Raw genomic sequence first — 18,236 nt, 5'->3', positions numbered from 1 at the left:
AGAGAGAGAGAGAGAGAGAGAGAGAGAGAGAGAGAGAGAGAGAGAATGACTCACATATGCATCATATACACTAAAAATAACAAAAAGAAGCTCAACGCCTGTTGGAACAGGGATGGGGGCTGAGCTCCATCTGGGACATTGTTGACTAAACCCTCTTCCCTTGACCACTATCCTCAAAAGCTCAGTGGGTTTCTGACTGTCACAGAGTCTCCGGGCCTTGCTGAGGTGCTAAATCTTTCCTCAAAGCCCGGCTGAATTCCTGAGCAGTTTCTAAGACCCTATGCTGATTGCAGCCTGCACCCAGTTCACTCTTTCTACCCTATGTAGTCTACCCAGACATCTGCCATTGGGCTACTCCCTTGGTCTAGCCCCTTCTTCTCCCCTCTCTGCCTTTGTCTGGTCTTGGTTCTATGCCATTTCTTCCCTGGTTCTCCACACATAGGTGAGCCGCCCCTTTTGGAACCTCAGCAGCACTGTAGTGCTTCAACTTGACTGGCCAAGTCAATATTAACTCAACATTTACGTATTGTTGTGGACACCAGGTGCCATGCAAGTATCTTCTCAGCTAGCTATCAGCCACTGAGAGTGTCTTGGTGATCTCTCCAAAGGCTACACAGGAGTGTCCAGCATTTGATTCAGTACCTGACAAATAGGAAGTCAAAACATGTCAGATGAATGAATGAATGAGTGAGTGAATGAATGAATTATGGAGGCTCTGAAGGAAGGCCACCATGCAGGGATGTCTCATGATTCAGGCCAGGCCTTCAAACCTGGAGACAGAGACCCCACTCACTAGTACCCTATTGGTTCCACAGACAGGCTAACACAGACTGCGAGCCTTGGAGAATGCTGGCAATTCTCAGTCACTTTTTCTGAGACAGACGTTGAATACAGTCAAGATGGTCATGTATTTAATATACCATTCACGCTGCGGCATGGGCCCTGTAATCATTACCATTTGATGAATGAGAAAATAGAGATGTTGAGAACTTAATACTGTGTCCAAAGATTGAGCCAAGTAGAAGGTGGCAGGGCTGAGAACCCAGAAGCCATGTACCATACCTGTGGGAAATACAGCCCAAGACTCCCCAGAGACACCTGAAACCACAAAGTTCCAAACCCTATATATACCTTCTCTTACCTATATACACCTAGACACACACACAAATATTTGCAGCAATAACCAATAATAAAGTAGAATGATTATGACAATACACTATTAAAAGTTATTTAGAATGTATGACATACTTATTTCAGGACTTTCCTTATTAAGCTTTTCAGATCATGATAGACTGCAGTTGGTTGAAACTCCAGAGAATAAAAATAGCAACAGTGGGGACATAAATCCACACCACTCAGGCCAATGACCAACTGGATCTCAGCCTCCTCTCACGCACCTCAATGGGTCTCTCATGACAGGTGGCCGGGCCTTTCCCACTGAGCTCCCAGGAGGCTGCCTCCTGAGCCCTGAGCTCCCAGGGGTGAAAGGGACAGAGGCTCTGACTGCCCAATCAGCAAAGAGCTTTTCCATTCCCCTATGACCACTGACAACCCTCAGTGACACTCGGCACACTGTGTTCAGCTAGCGCCTCACAAAGGACTGAGACAGGTTGACCCCATGACAGGCTTCAGATTGGCAGTTCAGGAGACAAAGCTTACATCTCTTTCCAAGAAGTGGGCAAGCCCAGGCAAATCCAGGCCTCAGAAGCTACACTGCTTCTGACCACTGGGGAAGGGGAAAGAGAGGATGGAAGGGGAAAGAGAGGATGAAAGGAAGCTCTAAAGTCAGAGCCGGAAGCCCTGCCCAGGCCTCCCCGGATCCCATCCCAGTCTACAATACTACCCAGGTTCCTGTTTTCCTGAACACTGAGATCCTTCTGCTGAGTCCCAAGTCTGGGAGCTGTGACTTGTGGTCAGCTCAGCCCTTAGACACCATCCTTTCTGTATGGTGCGCAGATCCCCTCTAAGCCTTGAGACAGTCCATTAATCTCTGAATCTTCCAGTTGAGAGGATTTCCTTCTTCCCACTGAGGGAATTATCTTAGGGAGACAAACCTAAGTCAGCAGTTGAGGCTGTGCACTAGAGCAATAATTCCTGCTAGCCAGCCCTCTGGCCACTCGGCGGCAGCCTTTCCCCTCCTCAGGGAGAAAACTCCTCTCTATATGCCCTAGCTCCTTTGCTCTCACTATCTCTCTCACTGGGAGGTCTAACTCTGCTCTCTAATGAGCCCCTCGGTAAGGATCCATCCAGCAGGTGACCTGCCTCCTGCTAGGGTCATAAGCTGGGGGAGTCCCTCTTGGGCTATAGAGCCTCAGCAAACGGCCCCAGCGCTGCAAAGTAGCTAGAGGATGGATGACCCTTGCAGGTCTTGTCTGCCGACACAGTCATGAACTGCAGGATGCCTTGCTCAGCCCTGGGGTGTGTGAGACCCCAGGAGGAAGTTTGAGCAAACCCAGCACGAGCTTCCACCCACGTGCTTTGCCGGAGTTCTTTCTTGCAATGCTGGGGCGTGGCAAAGTATTGGAACACAGGTTCTTAAGACCCTGTACAGTCTAGACCTGGATGGATATGTCAGGGCGGCTGAGGCAGATGTCACCTGCTGGATGGATCCTTACCTCTAACTCCATGATCCTGGCTAACTGCAAGCATGCAGACATGTGCACGCACACACACACACACACACGTGTGTGTGTGTGTGTGTGTGTGTGTGTGTGTATGTGTGTGTGTGTGTGTGCGTGCATGCACAGAGGTGCATTGCGCCTCATCACTGTCCCTGATGAGCTGGGTGCAGAGGCTGAGCATAACCTCAGCTGTGGCCTTCTAGATAGACTTGCCGAGACCTTGACTCTTCCCGGAGAAGGGGCCCACCTAGCCTTCAAGTGTGAATAGTTTAGCATCCTGCACACAGGCACTCTCTTTCAGAGGAACTTATACCAAGACACCCAACCGTCTCTCCACACCCCATCTGGGCCTGATGCTTTGCCCTTTCTGAAGCAGCTTCAAATAAATCTGATGAGGGCATGAACACAGCCGCCTCTCTCTGTGCCTCTCCCGCCTGTGATCTGCTCTGCAGGTGGCTTCCAGTCCTGTAAGAATTTATGGCTCTTGAGCTAGAGGTGTGAGAAACTAGAGGTAGAGCATTTACTTAGCATGTATGAAGACCTATGTTCCTTGCCAGAACTGAGAAGGGGGAGGAGACAAGAGTAAAGGCCCTATCAAGTAGCTTAGCCTCCCCTCCAGCGGAAGAGGGCAGGGCTGCCTTTGGAGAGCCAAGAGTGAGCCCCGGACACAGTTTGGACTTGCCCATCTCTGTTGGAATCTGACCCGCTAAAAGCCCATCCCTGGCATCCAGGCCTCTTTGTGCTGTCCACCTGTTGGGTCCACTCTCATTGGGGGTTAACATTCCCTGCCACCTTATTTGGGCAGAATCAGGGTGTGTGATTCCCAGTTGTGGGCTAGTCGGCATGTGTCATTCTATAAGTATCTGAACTAAAAATAGGGGTGGCCGCCCTAAATGTTTGTCAACCGATGCCTGCCCGAATTCATCTTGGTACTTAAACATTGAGGGGTGGGCGGTAGGTCCTAACTTTAGATCTCATGAATTCCGACATTCCCAGCTAAAGGAAACAGGCTTTCAAATGTCAGGAGCAGCATCCACTCTGTCATTAAAGACTACACACACAAACCAAGGACCTGCAGGAGGGTAACCCAAAGTACCCAGAGGAGACCATGAACTGCCAAAGAGTGGCCAAGGGGACCGGAGTAAACATATACCACTTGGTCCATTGTAGCATCTTGACTTCCCTGTGGGATCACTTCAGGTGATTCTTCTTGGGGAAGGCTGCCTCCGGGATGGTCTTGAGAACCATACTGACCGCTGACTTAGGGGAGAGTCCCGACACAGCATCATAGAAAATCAGGCTCTTGAGTGAAGTGGGAATGGAGAGCACAGGATGAAATGAAGACTATTTAGGGTAGCTGCAGACAAACCTAGTGAGAGCATGTAAACAGAGCGAGCCATGATATCCCGTCCCGACGTTCCTCATCACCTCTAAGAATTAGTGCAAAGGCCACCTCCAGAGTCCTCTGGAAGATGCCTATTGTCTCTGTTGACCTAGGGTCACTTCTGAACCCTCCCCAGACCTCCTCCCCTTGTATCTTGCTCTATGGAACAGAGGTACCAATAATATGAGGAGAGCTCTTTCCGCAGGTCCAGGATGATACCTGAGAGCCCTTGCGACTCGGATTCCTATCCTGATGGGTGGGAGAGCCATAGTCGAAGGCAGAGTCTTGAGATGGCTGAGCAATCAATCCAAAGCTACTCAGAGTGAACCCAGAAGTAGCCCAAAGCCTTGAAATGATAAAAATCAAGTTTGTATAAAGCCAAATAGGGTTCAACCACAGAGACAAATGAGCAATAGCATCGCACATGTGATTCTGAGCCTGAGAAAGGCTACTGAGAACACCTCCATCTTCTGCAGTCCTCTGTGAGTCCTCTGGAGCCTGGGCTGTGCTGCTACACAGATGAAACTACGCAGCAGTTGAAAGAGTCATGGAAAGGACCCTGGGCACGAAAAACCAAGGGGACAGTGCAGCTGGGCTTCACACCACTGTTCCATCCTAAGCCTGGCTCTTTTCTTGGGAAAACGAGGACATAAGACTCTGGTATGTAAGAAGCGCTCACCAGAGACACTGCTTCCTCCCTCGTTGACCTTGAAGTCAGGGCTGCTCTATTTTTAAGATCTGCCTATTTGGGTGGCATGAGTGTGGCAGCCCCTCACCTTCTTGGATGTTCATGAGTAGGTGGGCATCTAAGAAAACCAGGGACAGCAGCGCTGTCTTTTTTAGCGCCCCCCCCACCATCATGGGGCTGTTTGAACTGACCCTGATAATGACACTTGTCTGTCATTAGGTGGTATGCCTCAGCCTTTGTACCAGTAGAACACTGAGAACAGACTATCTGGCCTTGGTTTTGTGGTCTTTTTATTGCCACAGTTTGTGTGGCTTCCACTGAGGTCTAGAACCTTCTGTGACTTGCAGAGACCGCAGGTGCCCCATCATAAGCCCCCAAACCACGGAAACGGTTTTTCCTGGGTTACCCTCTTTCTCTCATCGCAGCCTGACCTTAGCAGCCACGTGCTTAGTAAACAGGATATCCCTTATGTCCTCTCATGACTCTTCGTGCCCCAGTCTTTCTCTGAGAGAATCCAGTTGGAGATAGAGCTGAATGGATCAAAGCAAGAAAAAAACACAGATGAGAAGAGAAAAGGCAAATGGAGTGGACTCCAGACAGCAAGACACAATGTCTGCCCACTGATGCCCAGGGAAAATTACCCATGGAAAGAGAGTTCTTAAGGATGCCCAGCCATCTCTTAATCCATACATCTAGCAAAGCCCTTGGACTTGACACCCAGAGAGATGGGCACTGAGTAGGTATTGCCACATACTGGAACTTTGTGTCCATACATTCAGTCCACAGTGATGACCAAGGGGAAACTCAACCCTGCCTGGGGTGTTGGGAAACTTTTACAAGTTTATAGTTTAGTTAGAGACAGGATGACTAATGAGAGCCAGTGTAGAGGGATGGGAGGGGTGAGGAGGATGGAGCAGGAGGCAGGTACAAGGTCCAAGAGGGCCTGAAAAGGGGCTGAGAATACAAGAACTAAAGAGGTAGCTCAACAGGCTCGCTCTGGCAGAGCACTGACACAGAGACTGTCATGAGTGTCCTCAAACAGGTATGGGGTCAGTCACATAGGTCGAGGTGCCCAAAGGAGTCCTCGGGGCTGGAGGGCATGGTCTTATCCATATTCTGTCCAGCTAGGACACAGCTGTCCTGGACAGGAATGAGAAGCAGGAAGCCATACAAGACCGTTGGACCAATGAGGAGGCCAGGGAGGCCATGAAACACAAGCAAGTGCCTCCACTTTCCACAAATAGCATCTTAATTAAGAGGGAATGATAAGAGTGGATGACCCGACAGCATCAAAACTCGGGCCCATGTTGTCTTCCCAAGCAATCTTTGCTAATTAATTCTTAAAGATTCACACACTGGGATCCAAACGCTCAGCTTCCAGAAGCGAAGGCAATCGATACCTTCTCAGACTAATGGAGGGGCTGGAGGTGGGAGCTGCCTTGGGTCTGAAGGGTCGCCCCAAGCAAGAGAATGTTCAGGCTGGGGGTGGGGATCTGGGTTCCTTCTTACCAGGAAGTAAAGACAAGTATCAAGCCACGTCTGACAAGGAAGTGGAGGCAAGCCTTGGAGAGATAGATACTGAAGGATGAGGATGCCTAGTGGATGCTAGCAAGGCAAGCAGTGCCCTTCAAGGAATTCTGGCCCCCACCAAGCCCACTCTCACTAGGGAAAGTTTGTTACCTGTCCAAGCCCTTTAGTGAGTGCCTGAAAGCGTCCCTGTGAACATTGTGAACCAGGACTTCCCATTCTGTCACCTCCACTCTATCAGTGACTTGGAGCTGAGTCTGGTGGTGTGCTGAGCTCAGTGTCACTGGCTGAGTGTGGCTGTGTGCATCCCCTGGATGTGTGGGCCCAGAGTGAGGGGCAGGCAACAGCTGTCTTTGCACTTGTAAACATCTGCTTTCCTGGTGGGAGAAGTGGGGGGCTCTCCAGGGAGTGCTCAGACCAGCAAGGGCAGTCTTCTTGGCAAGGGCAAGGTGACCAGTCTCTAAGAGGAGAAGTGTCTGCAAGCCCCTGTCTGGGAGCTTCAGCTCAGCTCGGGCCTGCTGTCTAGAGTGAAAACGCTCAACTCAGAGCTACCTTGGTGGGGCTGTCTTGGAAGTGAACAGAGAGGCAGGCTCAGTGCAGAATAACTAATTAATGATGGTAAAGTATCAGGAAAGAGGGAAGCGCTGTATAACCGCTAAGTGGTGGGGTTATTATTATTCATGCAATATTCATACTGTGCTCTTCAGCCTTGGGAAGTTTTGCTTAGCGCCCCGAGGGACCTGCTGAGGGAAGCACATGCCCAGACAACAGAGCTGTGGGATGACAGCTGGCCTGGCCCACGTGGAGGGGCCGTGACATTGCAGAGAAAGCAGCAGCAAGCAGGGCGAGGGCGCCAGTTAGCCACCTGCCTCTGTTTACTAAAAGAGGCTGCTGATTGAGCTCTTCAACGCACTGGGCATCTTCCTCTGGCTATCTTTTAATAGGCAGATCCTGACATTTGCAGAGCCCAGGCTGTGTCACATATTTAAATATTTAAGCTATAAGTCAAGCTGTGCCTGCCTCACCCTACCCCTTGACTCAGAAACCCACTGTCCCCTTCTGAAGAGAGAAGATTTGCTCTAATAAATACTTCCATAGTGACCAAAGAAGGAAGAAGCCAGGCTTGATCCTAGTTGCTTGAAGTCCCCAGACTCTCGGGAATGGAGATGGGGCCACTGCTGGCAGATCTCTAACAGTCTCCTACCCAAGCTTTGGCTTTCCCCTAGACTTCTGCCAAATCATGTTCCATCCCCATCATTTAAAGAGAAGGAGCCTCTTGTCTGGATACCTGGTTTCCTGGTACCTGAAAATGCAATCTCTCCCTCCTTCTTCTTTCTCTCCCTCTCTCCAGGGTCTTAATGCCTTCGCTTTCATCTGGGGCCTCACAAGCTCACACTTGCCTTTCCCTACAACTGAGTGCTCACCTAATTATTGAACTGTCCTGGCAAGACCAGGAAGAGAAAGTGCCTTTGCATTTTTCGTGTGTGTGTGTGTGTGTGTGTGTGTGTGTGTGTGTACATGTGTGTGTACATATGTGTGTGTACATGTGTGCACATGTATGTATGTTTGTCCACAGGAGCTAGCAGCATGGAACAGAGCCCTTCCTGGAAGTCCTAAGAAGTGACACAAACTGTTCATGTTCACATGCCTGCCTGCCTATGAGTGATCTTTGAACCTGGGTCAGCCTGGCTCTGTGAATGTCTAACATCAGTATCAGGAGTGGATCATCACTAAGAGTTGATCTGTCTTCAGGGGTCATGGCTCAGTGGTCAGGGCTTGTCAATGTTGCAGAAGTCCCTTTTGTCCAATGCCCCATGGCAGCTCAGAACTCTTTACTGAGTCTCTCCAGAGCCCTTCCTAGCTCTGTTTAGCTGCCCCTGGCTGTTGCCACACGACACTGTGCCTATACTGCCCAACATAATCTTCCAATGGTGCTAAAACTAGACTGACCATCAGCTGTAACAGAAGTTACCGCTCAGCCACACACTCACCCTTGATCCACACACTACTTCTTATGGGAAAGCATAAATGAGGAGCTCAACTGCACCTTCAGAGGCCATCCTTGGCCCTACTGGCTCTGCCCAGTTCTACCCAGTCTTGGCGTGGACACAGTTGGACTCTAGACATACCCATAGGCATGAGCAAACCCAGTTTTCCTTGCTGAGAACCACTGGCCAGTATCTAATGGAATCAAATTTAAAATAAAATGGTCAGTTGAAGCAATCCTGACAGATAATTGAGGGTCTGGATGTGAGATTAGAAGTACAGATAGTTTAATATGAGAGCTGGTGAGAAAGCTGATTGATGTGTTCAGCTTGCTTATGCCACTCAGCCATTTCTCACCCTATGGGGACATTTCTTCTTCTCCGGGATCCTCTAGGATTAAGGGTGGCTATCTGACAGGTATTTGGTAGCATCAACTCCCTGCAGGAAAGCTTTACTCCAGATCAGCCATCTTCCAAGGACACCATTCTGAGGTTGGGAAAGTGGAATGTGCTTACTGGTCCTCACACTAGAAACAGCTAAATTCTCTATATACCATACTTTAAAACCAATGTTAGTAAAACCTGAAAGGTAGAGAGAAGGCAGGTTGTCTAGGGACTCCAAGATGCTGGGAATAACTAGAAAGTGGATTCCAGAGAAGGCTAAAAGAAGGTGGAAGATTCACCCTGAAGTGGGAGGCACTTCTGTGCATTGGGAGCCCAGATAGGAGGAGGAAGAGGAGAAGGAGGAGGAGGAGGAGGAGGAGGAGGAGGAGGAGAATGGGTCATGTCATATGAGAGGAGATAGATAGATAGATAGATAGATAGATAGATAGATAGATAGATAGATAGATAGATATCAGCTGCTTGGTCAGTTTGGTCCTACCACCATGAACTCTGCCATGTCTTATCTTCCATGACAGACACTATCTTAGCAAATCACAAGCCAAAATAAGTCCTTTCTCTCCTAAGTTGCTTTGTGTGGGCATTAGGTCACAGCGTAAGAAAAGTAAAAATGCACATGGTGGTCCAGGAATACCAAGAAGTACACGTGCAGGGGTCCCAAGAAAAGCCAGTTCTCAGTTAGGCATCATGGCATACTCCTGTAATCCAGACTGCAGGCTAAGATGGGAAGACTTCAAGTCTGAGGCCAGCTTGTGTCATTAGTTTAAGGACAACAGGGGCTACATACTAAGATACTGTATGGAAAGAAGGAAGGAAGGAAGGAAGGAAGGAAGGAAGGAAGGAAGGAAGGAAGGAAGGAAGGAAGGAAGGAAGGAAGATGGATGGAGAGAACTAAGAAGAGGAGGACAGTGGACAGTTGCCAATGAAAAGGCTAATAAAACATAGATAGAAAGGAATTCTCAAAGAAATTCGAAATTTATTAATGAATGAAAATAGCTCACACCAAAATATGTGGACAACAGTTAACACTGACCTTAGAGAAAAAAAATCACATCACTAAATCCATGGAAAAGAAAAGCTTTAGTCCATAATCTAAGATGTCACGCCAAGAAACTTAAAGACTAATTGCTAAATATACTTAAAACAAGCAGAAGAAATGAAGAAACTGTGGTTGTAACTAGAAATCAAGTGAATTGTGAGAAGAAAAAAGCATTAAAAGTCAATGAGAGGAGGTATTGTTTCTTTGAAAATTCGTTTCAATTGAAAAATCCTGACAAGGTTGACAAAGAAAACTTAAAAACAGCAGTTACTAACATGAGGGATAAGTCACAACTGTCACTCCTGAGCCTGAGGCACCATAGATGATGTTGGAGGTCATAATTGACAAAAAAAACCAATAATTAATAATAACAACAACAATGAGAAAATGTTATGAAATGCTCTACACATGAAAAATTGCTAGTTTAGAAGAAACAATAAATTTTTCAAAATTCACAAAGCACCCAAATTCCATCACCAAGAACTATGCATTCTAAATAACTTTAAGATTAATTAAGGAAATTGAAGTTATTTGATAAACGTCCCTAAAAGGAACATGTAGCTCCATACTCTTTCATGGGATAAATCTAGCAAGAATTTAAAGGACTACCAGCAATTCTATGTCATTTTGCCCCAAAATGAAACAGACAGGAGTACTTCCATCCATACCTTGAAGTCAGCATCACCCTAATATTAAATCCAGACAAAGGCAACACAACACCCCAACAGGCATACTCGTGAGTATGGTTATCAAGAGCTCTGCCAATTATCAAGGATTCAGCCAAATTACACACTATGGATAAGTGGAGTTTTCCAGGACATAGGCAGCCAGTGCCATCTGCCATACAAACAGGCTACAGAAATGTGTCACATGACCATGAAAGCAATACAGGAAACACATCTGACCACATTCTATGATTCTATACCCATCTATGACAAAATCTCTCTCAAAACCAGAGATGGAGGGCAACTTCTTTGCTGTCACAGAAGTAAGTCTGCAAACTTACTTTCAGTTAACATTACTCTTAATCGGTGGTTCTCAACCTGTGGGTAACAACTCCTTTGGGGTCCATACCAGATGTCCTGCATATCGGATATTAACATTACAATTCATAACAGTAACAAAATTACAGTTATGAAGTAGCAATGGGATAATTTTATGGTTGGGGATCATCACAACATGAAGAACTATATTAAAGGTTCACACATTGGGAAGGTTGCGAGCATAAGTTATCACCCCACTTGGCTCAAGAACAATTCTGGGGGAATCTGCTGTCTCTACTTCTTTTTGATTCAGTACTAGAAGTCCTTGCCATGCCGGCAAGACAAGAATAGGGGCTAAATGCAACATTGCTCAAAATGGGGGCTGGGATCTTGACCTCATTTGCATATAATGTGATAGTCTGGGAAGAAAATCATAGGTTATCAAACAGTAACTCCTAGCATAAGTGAGTTCAGATCCACAGATAGAAAACAGAGGGCTTCTTGGCACTCAGTTATGCCAAGAAGACTTGAAGGATAATACAATCTGTAGTCACTCAAAAGCACTGACATGTAGGTCTAACACGTACACATTCATGACTCCAGATGCCACAGCTCTGAAGAGAGAAATCAAGAAGAGTATTAGTCAGTGAAAGCACACTGAGTTCCTAGACGATACATTCATAATAAAGATGTCCTTGCTCTCCCAATTGCACTATATCTGAGTGTGAATCATATCAAAAGGCCCAGTAAGTTTGTCCATGAATATCCAAAGGTTTTTTTTTTCAGATTTACAAGGCTAGAATTGGTTTTTAAAATGTTTTGAAGAAGAAAGATAATGTAGGAGGGTGTGCTATACAAACGAGAGACAGTCTATAGCCGGGGATTCAAGACTGCACCTGTGCAGAGAGACAGGCATATATGTTTCAACAGAAAGAAGAACCAAAATTGTTCCCATGGCACAGCCATCTTTTGACAAGGCAACAGATTCACGTCAATGAGGGAAGAATGATTTTTCAACCAACTATGCTGAAGCAATCAAAGACCTGTAGGTCAAAAAACAATAAAAAAAATCACATTAATAAACACAATATAATACACCTAGACATAAATTCTTAACACAAACACAAAGCTCAAAATGTATCATAACTGGCTGGGGTGGTGACATAGTGTATAAAGTGCTTGTCTGCAATCATGGGGGCCTGAATTCAGACCCCCAGCACGCACATCAAAAGCTGGGCACAATTACACATGCCTGTAATCCAAGAGCTAGGGCAGTGGAAGCAAGAGGATGCCTGGAGCCCCTGACTGGCTAGTCAAGCTGAACTGATGACTTTCAGGTTCCATAAGGGACTAAGGTGGGACGTAATACAGGAACCTCCCGATGTTGACAGTGGCCTCTACACATTCATGCACATATCTTGCATACCTGCACATGCATGCATATACACACATACGAACACACACATACAAAACACCCACATACACAAAACAGAACACAGATTTAGATACAGAGCATGAAACTGCACAAGATTTTTGAGAAAAATCTTAAAGGCTTAAGGCTTGGTGAAAACTTCTCATGCCTCGTATCAGAAGAAAAGTCTGTCAAAAAAAAAAAAAAAGTATGCCCAGTACATTAAACATCACTAACATTAAATATGGTCGGGCTGGAAAGATGGTCCAGTGGTTAAGATTCCTTGCTGCTCTTCCAGACAACTCCAGTTTGGTTCCGGGAACATGTCTTGTGGCTTATAACCTTCTATAACTCTAGCCCTCAGGGATCTAAGGCCACCTCCTGGCCTCTGCAGGCACAAACACACATGTGACATACACACATATAGGTGCCCACAGAGACATATATATATATATATATATATATATATATATATATATATATATGTATATGGCTTTATTTTTTATGTTTTGTTCATATATATATATATATATATATATATGAACAAAACATAAAAAATAAAGCCATATACGGTGCTGCTTTTGACCACAGTGTTAGGAAGGCAGAGGCAGGTGTATCTCTATATGAATCTCTATATGAATTTGAGACTATTCTAGTCTATGTAGCGAGTTCCAGGTTAGCCTAGATCTGTCTCAATGTTTTAATTTAATTTGACACTAAAAAGAACTTTAAAATATTAAAATGTTTTAATAAAATACATTTTAATAAAAATAAAAATGTTGTTCAGGAGCCGGGCATGGTGGCACACACCTTTAATCCCAGCACTCGGGAGGCAGAGACAGGCGGATTTCTGAGTTCAAGGTCAGCCTGGTCTACAGAGTGAGTTCCAGGACAGTCAGGGCTATACAGAGAAACCCTGTCTCAAAAAAAAAAAAAAATGTTGTTCAGCCACAGATCTGACAGACAGCACTCACACTTTTGGATGATATAAAGAGTGACACCAGTAAAACCCAGCAACCAATCACAAAGCAAACAACTGAAGCCAGGGAGTAACCCTGAAGCCACTCCTGCTGCCTACTCTATGAGAAGCCGGCCCTTCTCACCTGCCCACTGGCTAGGAGGCACTGATGGATGGTGTCCTTGTGTCTCCTGATGATCTGGTGGGCAGCAAAGGAGAACGAACACACCCATTGTTTCTCACACACATCTCCTCACTGCATAATCTAAAGCTTTATCTTGGCAAGAAACCGGAACAGGGGAAAAGCTGTCAGGAAAGATTCATACAAAGATCTCAGGGACTAAGAGCCAAGGAAGAAAGTGATGACTTTGACTTTGGAAGATAAAAACGAATTTAATTCTCTTTACCCTGGCCTCTGCCATCTTTTCATTATAAATTAAGGCAGGAAAAAAAAAGCCTCTCTCTTTCAATAACTCTGGCTCCTTCGGTGAAGGATGTTTTAGGGCCTGGAACGTAATTAAAGTGATATTGTATTCCTTTTATTCTCATGATTGTAATATTACATAGAATTCAGCAGATGCTTTCCAATGCTGTTAAAACAAAGAGGGATCGCTGACATGTCTGCTGGAATTCAAGTCTTTGGGAGTGTTTCTTAAGCAGAGCTGTCAGAAGAGATGGATCTGTAATAAAAGGCTGAGGAATTGTACCGGGTGTGACCAAAGGTGATTCTTAGATCAATACTGTAGCACAACTTAAAAGTATTGTTCATCTGATATTTACGTAGGTTTCAATGACCACAGTCTGGGACCTAGTTTTGAGTTTTATCATAATGTCAACAGTGCTTCAGTCCTACCCACGCGCTCTGCACCTCTATCCATGAAGCCGAAGATGACAGCATCAGCCATGTTGCTTTGGGGTAGAAAAATGGGTCACTTGAGTGTAATTGTTAGGGAGTATCAGGCAACCCCAAAATGAGGATTGTTGTGACATGGTGGGGCTAGCCAGGGAGCTGTGGACTTTAAAAACATCACTGGGCTAAGTAATGTAGGCCATGCATGCCCCAGCCTACAGAAGGCTAAAATGGGATGGTCACCTCAGGCAGGAACTGCCCCTACATCAAGGTGCTAACAACCACTGTGGGAAATACTGGACTGTGATTCACAGATGATAGGAAAGTATTTTATTAGTGTTATCGTTCCAAAGGCTGGTGACTGCACTGTACTTATGGAAGGGAATGCATTTAGTGTTCATTTTCGATTGACCCATTATGTGTGCATGTACAACACATAACAATTCAACAGACATGTACAATGAGCAATGGTCAACGGGAAAAACTGGCAGCTTCAGTCCCTTGAACACTTCTCATGTCCCTGTACTGGAAACTCAGCACTCTCCTAGCTATTGTAAGATACTTCACACATTGCTGCAGAGTGCAGCCACCCCATTGTACCACCGCCACTTTCCCCCATAGACACGACCAGAGCCGCGTCTCCAGCTCCTCTCTAACCCCATTGCCCACTGCCCTGCTCTCTTTCAGAGCCTTTCAGGTATGATCTCATGTGCTATGGGGTCTCTGGGCCCAGCAGTCTTCATGTCATGTGATGTCCCTCCTGAAGCATCCACACTACTGAGCCTGTCTCTAGTCTTGGGAAATATACACTGATGCATTTAGCGGCTAGAGGACCCTTGAGGTTATACAGTCTGGCCACAAATGGCTTACATGGTAAGACACACCAAAAGGAAGACAGATAAAGAAAAGGGGTGAACCGTTCTCAAACTGAACCCTTCAGAGTGTATGCATACTCCTTACCGTTGGTTCTTTTCTGTAAGTTTGGAATGGAAATTTGAACGAAGCAGTCTGAAAACCACTCAGGGTGTTCTCATGGTGACACCTTTTCCATTCTCAGCCGAGAGGCTCCTGGCTGTCAGCTTTGCATGCACAGCTTTGAAACACCGAAATGCCCCATTTCGAATCTGAGCAATGCCGCCTACCTGACCTCTGACCTCCAAGAAGCCCTTTCTGTGACGTATGCTTCCCTCTCCTCATCTGTCCACATGGGCATGGTTACAAGGAAATCCCCATTTGGGGCTGGTTTTGAGAGGTGGATGAGGCCCACGGGGTGGTTCTGAGGCGTTAGGTCTCGGGAAGTGGGCTTCACCATGCTTTTGAGGAAAAGCTTCAGTGAGAGAGGAAGGGACACTGAGAGTCAGGAAGATTCTAACAGCAACGAGCAGCGTGTGCAACCTTCCTGAGACATGACAAGGATACATAAGCTATTGTATCAAATCATCATCATGAGGATGATCAAATACAGTCAGATCCAGAACCATGGCCCAGAAAAGGCAGCTTTTATGTCTGCTAAATGGGGCCTGAATGGAGGCAGCATTGCCAAAAGGTTTTAAATGAAAGACTAAAGCAAACGTGAGGAGTGTTTGTATTACACAGAGAAAAATAAAGCTAGACCCTTTCGTTAAGATGCACGCACAGATACATTCTCCTTTTGAATGATGCAATCCATTTAAAGGTGAGTTTTAAAATGTTCCCTAGACAATGTCCTAGTTCACTTTTCTGCTGTCCCAATGAGCATCATGACCCAAATCAATTTTTTAATCACGTTGCTTATTGGCCAGCTTCTACCTCATGCTAGGTCAGCTTTCTGACACAGCCCAGACCACCTGCTCAAAGGTCACACCACCCACAGTTAGCTGAGACCCACCACACACACACACACACACACACACACACACATACACACACACAATCAACAACCAAGACAATTCCCCACAGACACAGCCACTGACCAATCTGATCTGAGCGATCCCTTAATTGAAATTCCTCCTGTGCTGAGTAACATCCTGTTAAACGTTTTGGGAAGCTTTTATCCCCATTATTTCTTTAGAGTAAATTCTTTGACATGGAATTTCTGGGTCAAAAGTTGTGAACAGCTTCCTTTCCCCTCCCAATAGCCTCTGTGAAGTAGAATCAGTCAGTGCACCTAATGCCTGGTCCTGAGGGTACACCACGAGTCAGACACGCTGCCAAGAGACCTCTCAACCACCATGGGAAGGAAGTAGGACAGATCATCAGCCTCAACTGACAGACGAGGAAACTGGCACAGAGAAGGTGACAGCTTTATTTCTCTGTGCTTGCAAAAAACAGAGCGAAGAGTAACATGCTAGAAGTCTAGAACTAGCCTCCCGGTCCTCGCTTCACCCTACCTTTATGTGAAAGCATTTAAGAGCGGAATGGCTGGGCCCCAGAGCTTAAAAAGGCACCCGGAGATCGCAGAACTAGGATGTCTTTCCATGACACTGTGGGGACTGACTGAGCCAAGATAAACTTTAGCCAGTACTTTGCATCTCAGAAGCACCCAAATATGCCACATGCTATTACTTCTCTTTGGGGTTGTCAGACAGAGCATCATAAGGCTTACTGTCTTCAATTTTTCAATGAATTGCCTGTTTATATCATTTTACTTTATTCTTCGTTTTTAAATTCAACCCCTCCCCCAGACTCCCCAGGATGGAGTGGCCTGTATTTATGTAGGGTCAAAGCAGAAAGAAATTGAGGTTAGAGACTCTGCTGGCTTCTGGCCGTTTGCCTGGCAACAACACCGAGTTTGACTGTCCTGCACACCCTTAATCACTGCTTGCTGGTCCCTGTGACCTCCTCATTGTCGCTGTCAGGGACCAACATCCACGAGTGGATGAGAGGGGTCTGTCTCAACATGTCAATACCAAAGACCCAGGTCTGTGCTGCCCCTGCGTGGTGCAGGCGCTCTTGGAGACCTGCTACGGGAATCCTGTCTGTGTACCAGATTCAGGCCACACCTCCAGACGCAAGAAACCATTAGGAGGCAGACTGCTTGCCTTTCGATTTTGTTCAGTTTTCTGTAAAAGGCATTTTAAAGCATATGACTGCTGCCTTCCAAAGAAGCTACAGTTGACGCCCAAGGGGACTTTGCGAAGTAGCCCCCCCCCCCCCCCGCCGCTGCTCTCAATGTCTCTGCGTATTTCAGGCCATCTTGCAGCTTCTCCCCAGTTTCCCATGCTTCTTCCTCTCTGTGCTTCTCTGACTTCCTTCCACCTTTCAATGCTTGGCTAAAAACAAGTGATTTAAAACAAAAACAAAAACAAAGTTGCTTCTGGGTCCACTCTACTGGCCGTTCCTCTGCCCGCTCCACTCCGCACACAGACATCACCAGGGATGGGGCAGTACCACCAGCCTGTCTCTTGTAGGCAATTATCTTGACTTGGATCGATTAAGCTTAACTCAGTTCTCTCACAAGCCTATGAAGGGAACACTATCTTCCACTTCGTTAGGTCAGAAATGGAAACTCGGGGTGCCAGTAGCGTGCTCCAATTTGGGAGGAATGAAGCCACAGTTGAAGCAGACTGTTCTTTAGCCAAGCCTAGAGCTCCTCCTCTGCACCACCCTCACTCGGCTCTCTCCCTCAGCCCAGCATGTGTTTGTAAGCAGCATCTGAACTGAAAACGGGGATATTGCCCACCATCCCACCCAAGTCAGCAAGGCCATCTATCCAGAGGGATGTGTCACAATTCAGAAGGAAGCCCATGGGTGGCTCATCCACAGTTTAAGCTCACAGGGCTCCCAGGCTGGCAAAGGGTAACCCCCACCCCATTTCTACTATCTGCCTTCACTTACCTAAGAGGAAGAGGAGGGCTCTCAGTAATGGGACCCCAGAGCTCATAGTGGTGTTCTGCCCTGGCTCCTTGAGATGAAGCAAGTGAGCCGTCTGACCCCAGGCTCCAGGGATGAGAGCTAAGCCTCCACGTGACTGACAAGGAAGGAAGCTACAGCCACAGCCAAAGACTGTGGGTTCTTCTTGGCCCTTTGCAGGCAGGGCTGAAGGAAGTCCCTGTCATTTTGTCTCTGCCTGGTGGCGAGTGGGAGAGAGTTCGTGTATGCCCAGGAGGGTGTACCACTGGATGCTGAAGCTCACAAGTTCTCCTCTGGCTCTCTCCCCAAATCTCCAACACTGAAGCATCACTTTGGTTTCTTGCCCAAAGACCCCTGCTGATGGGTCTTAAAGGAGAATACTGCCTGCTCTGGTATGTCCAGAAAGCCAGACTTTAGAGTAGCCTCTCAGGCCTGGGGCTGGAACCACCTCCTCCCCCTCAACACGACTCTGTGACAAGTCTTTGGTTCTTCTGAATTTGGGGAGGCCTGTTACTCTCTTCTCAGAATAACAGGCTTGATTGCACCTTTCTTATGCT

General features: G+C 46.6%; 1 protein-coding gene across 1 annotated transcript in view; it reads right to left on the bottom strand.

Moving 5' to 3' along the window:
- Tmem273 (transmembrane protein 273) overlaps positions 1-17,793 on the bottom strand; it is a 31,524-nt gene extending 13,731 nt beyond the window's left edge. Inside the window, exon 1 of the mRNA XM_021204157.1 lies at positions 17,665-17,793. Coding sequence (XP_021059816.1) covers positions 17,665-17,710 — 46 coding nt within the window. The 5' untranslated portion in view covers positions 17,711-17,793. The remainder of the gene's footprint in view (positions 1-17,664) is intronic.
- Between the last annotated feature and the right edge of the window lie 443 nt (positions 17,794-18,236).

This window comes from Mus pahari, chromosome 8 (genome assembly GCF_900095145.1).
Source record: "Mus pahari chromosome 8, PAHARI_EIJ_v1.1, whole genome shotgun sequence".
Taxonomy (NCBI): Eukaryota; Metazoa; Chordata; class Mammalia; order Rodentia; family Muridae; genus Mus; species Mus pahari.
Note: the sequence above shows the minus strand (reverse complement) of the source record. Positions and strands in the feature narration are given on the sequence as shown.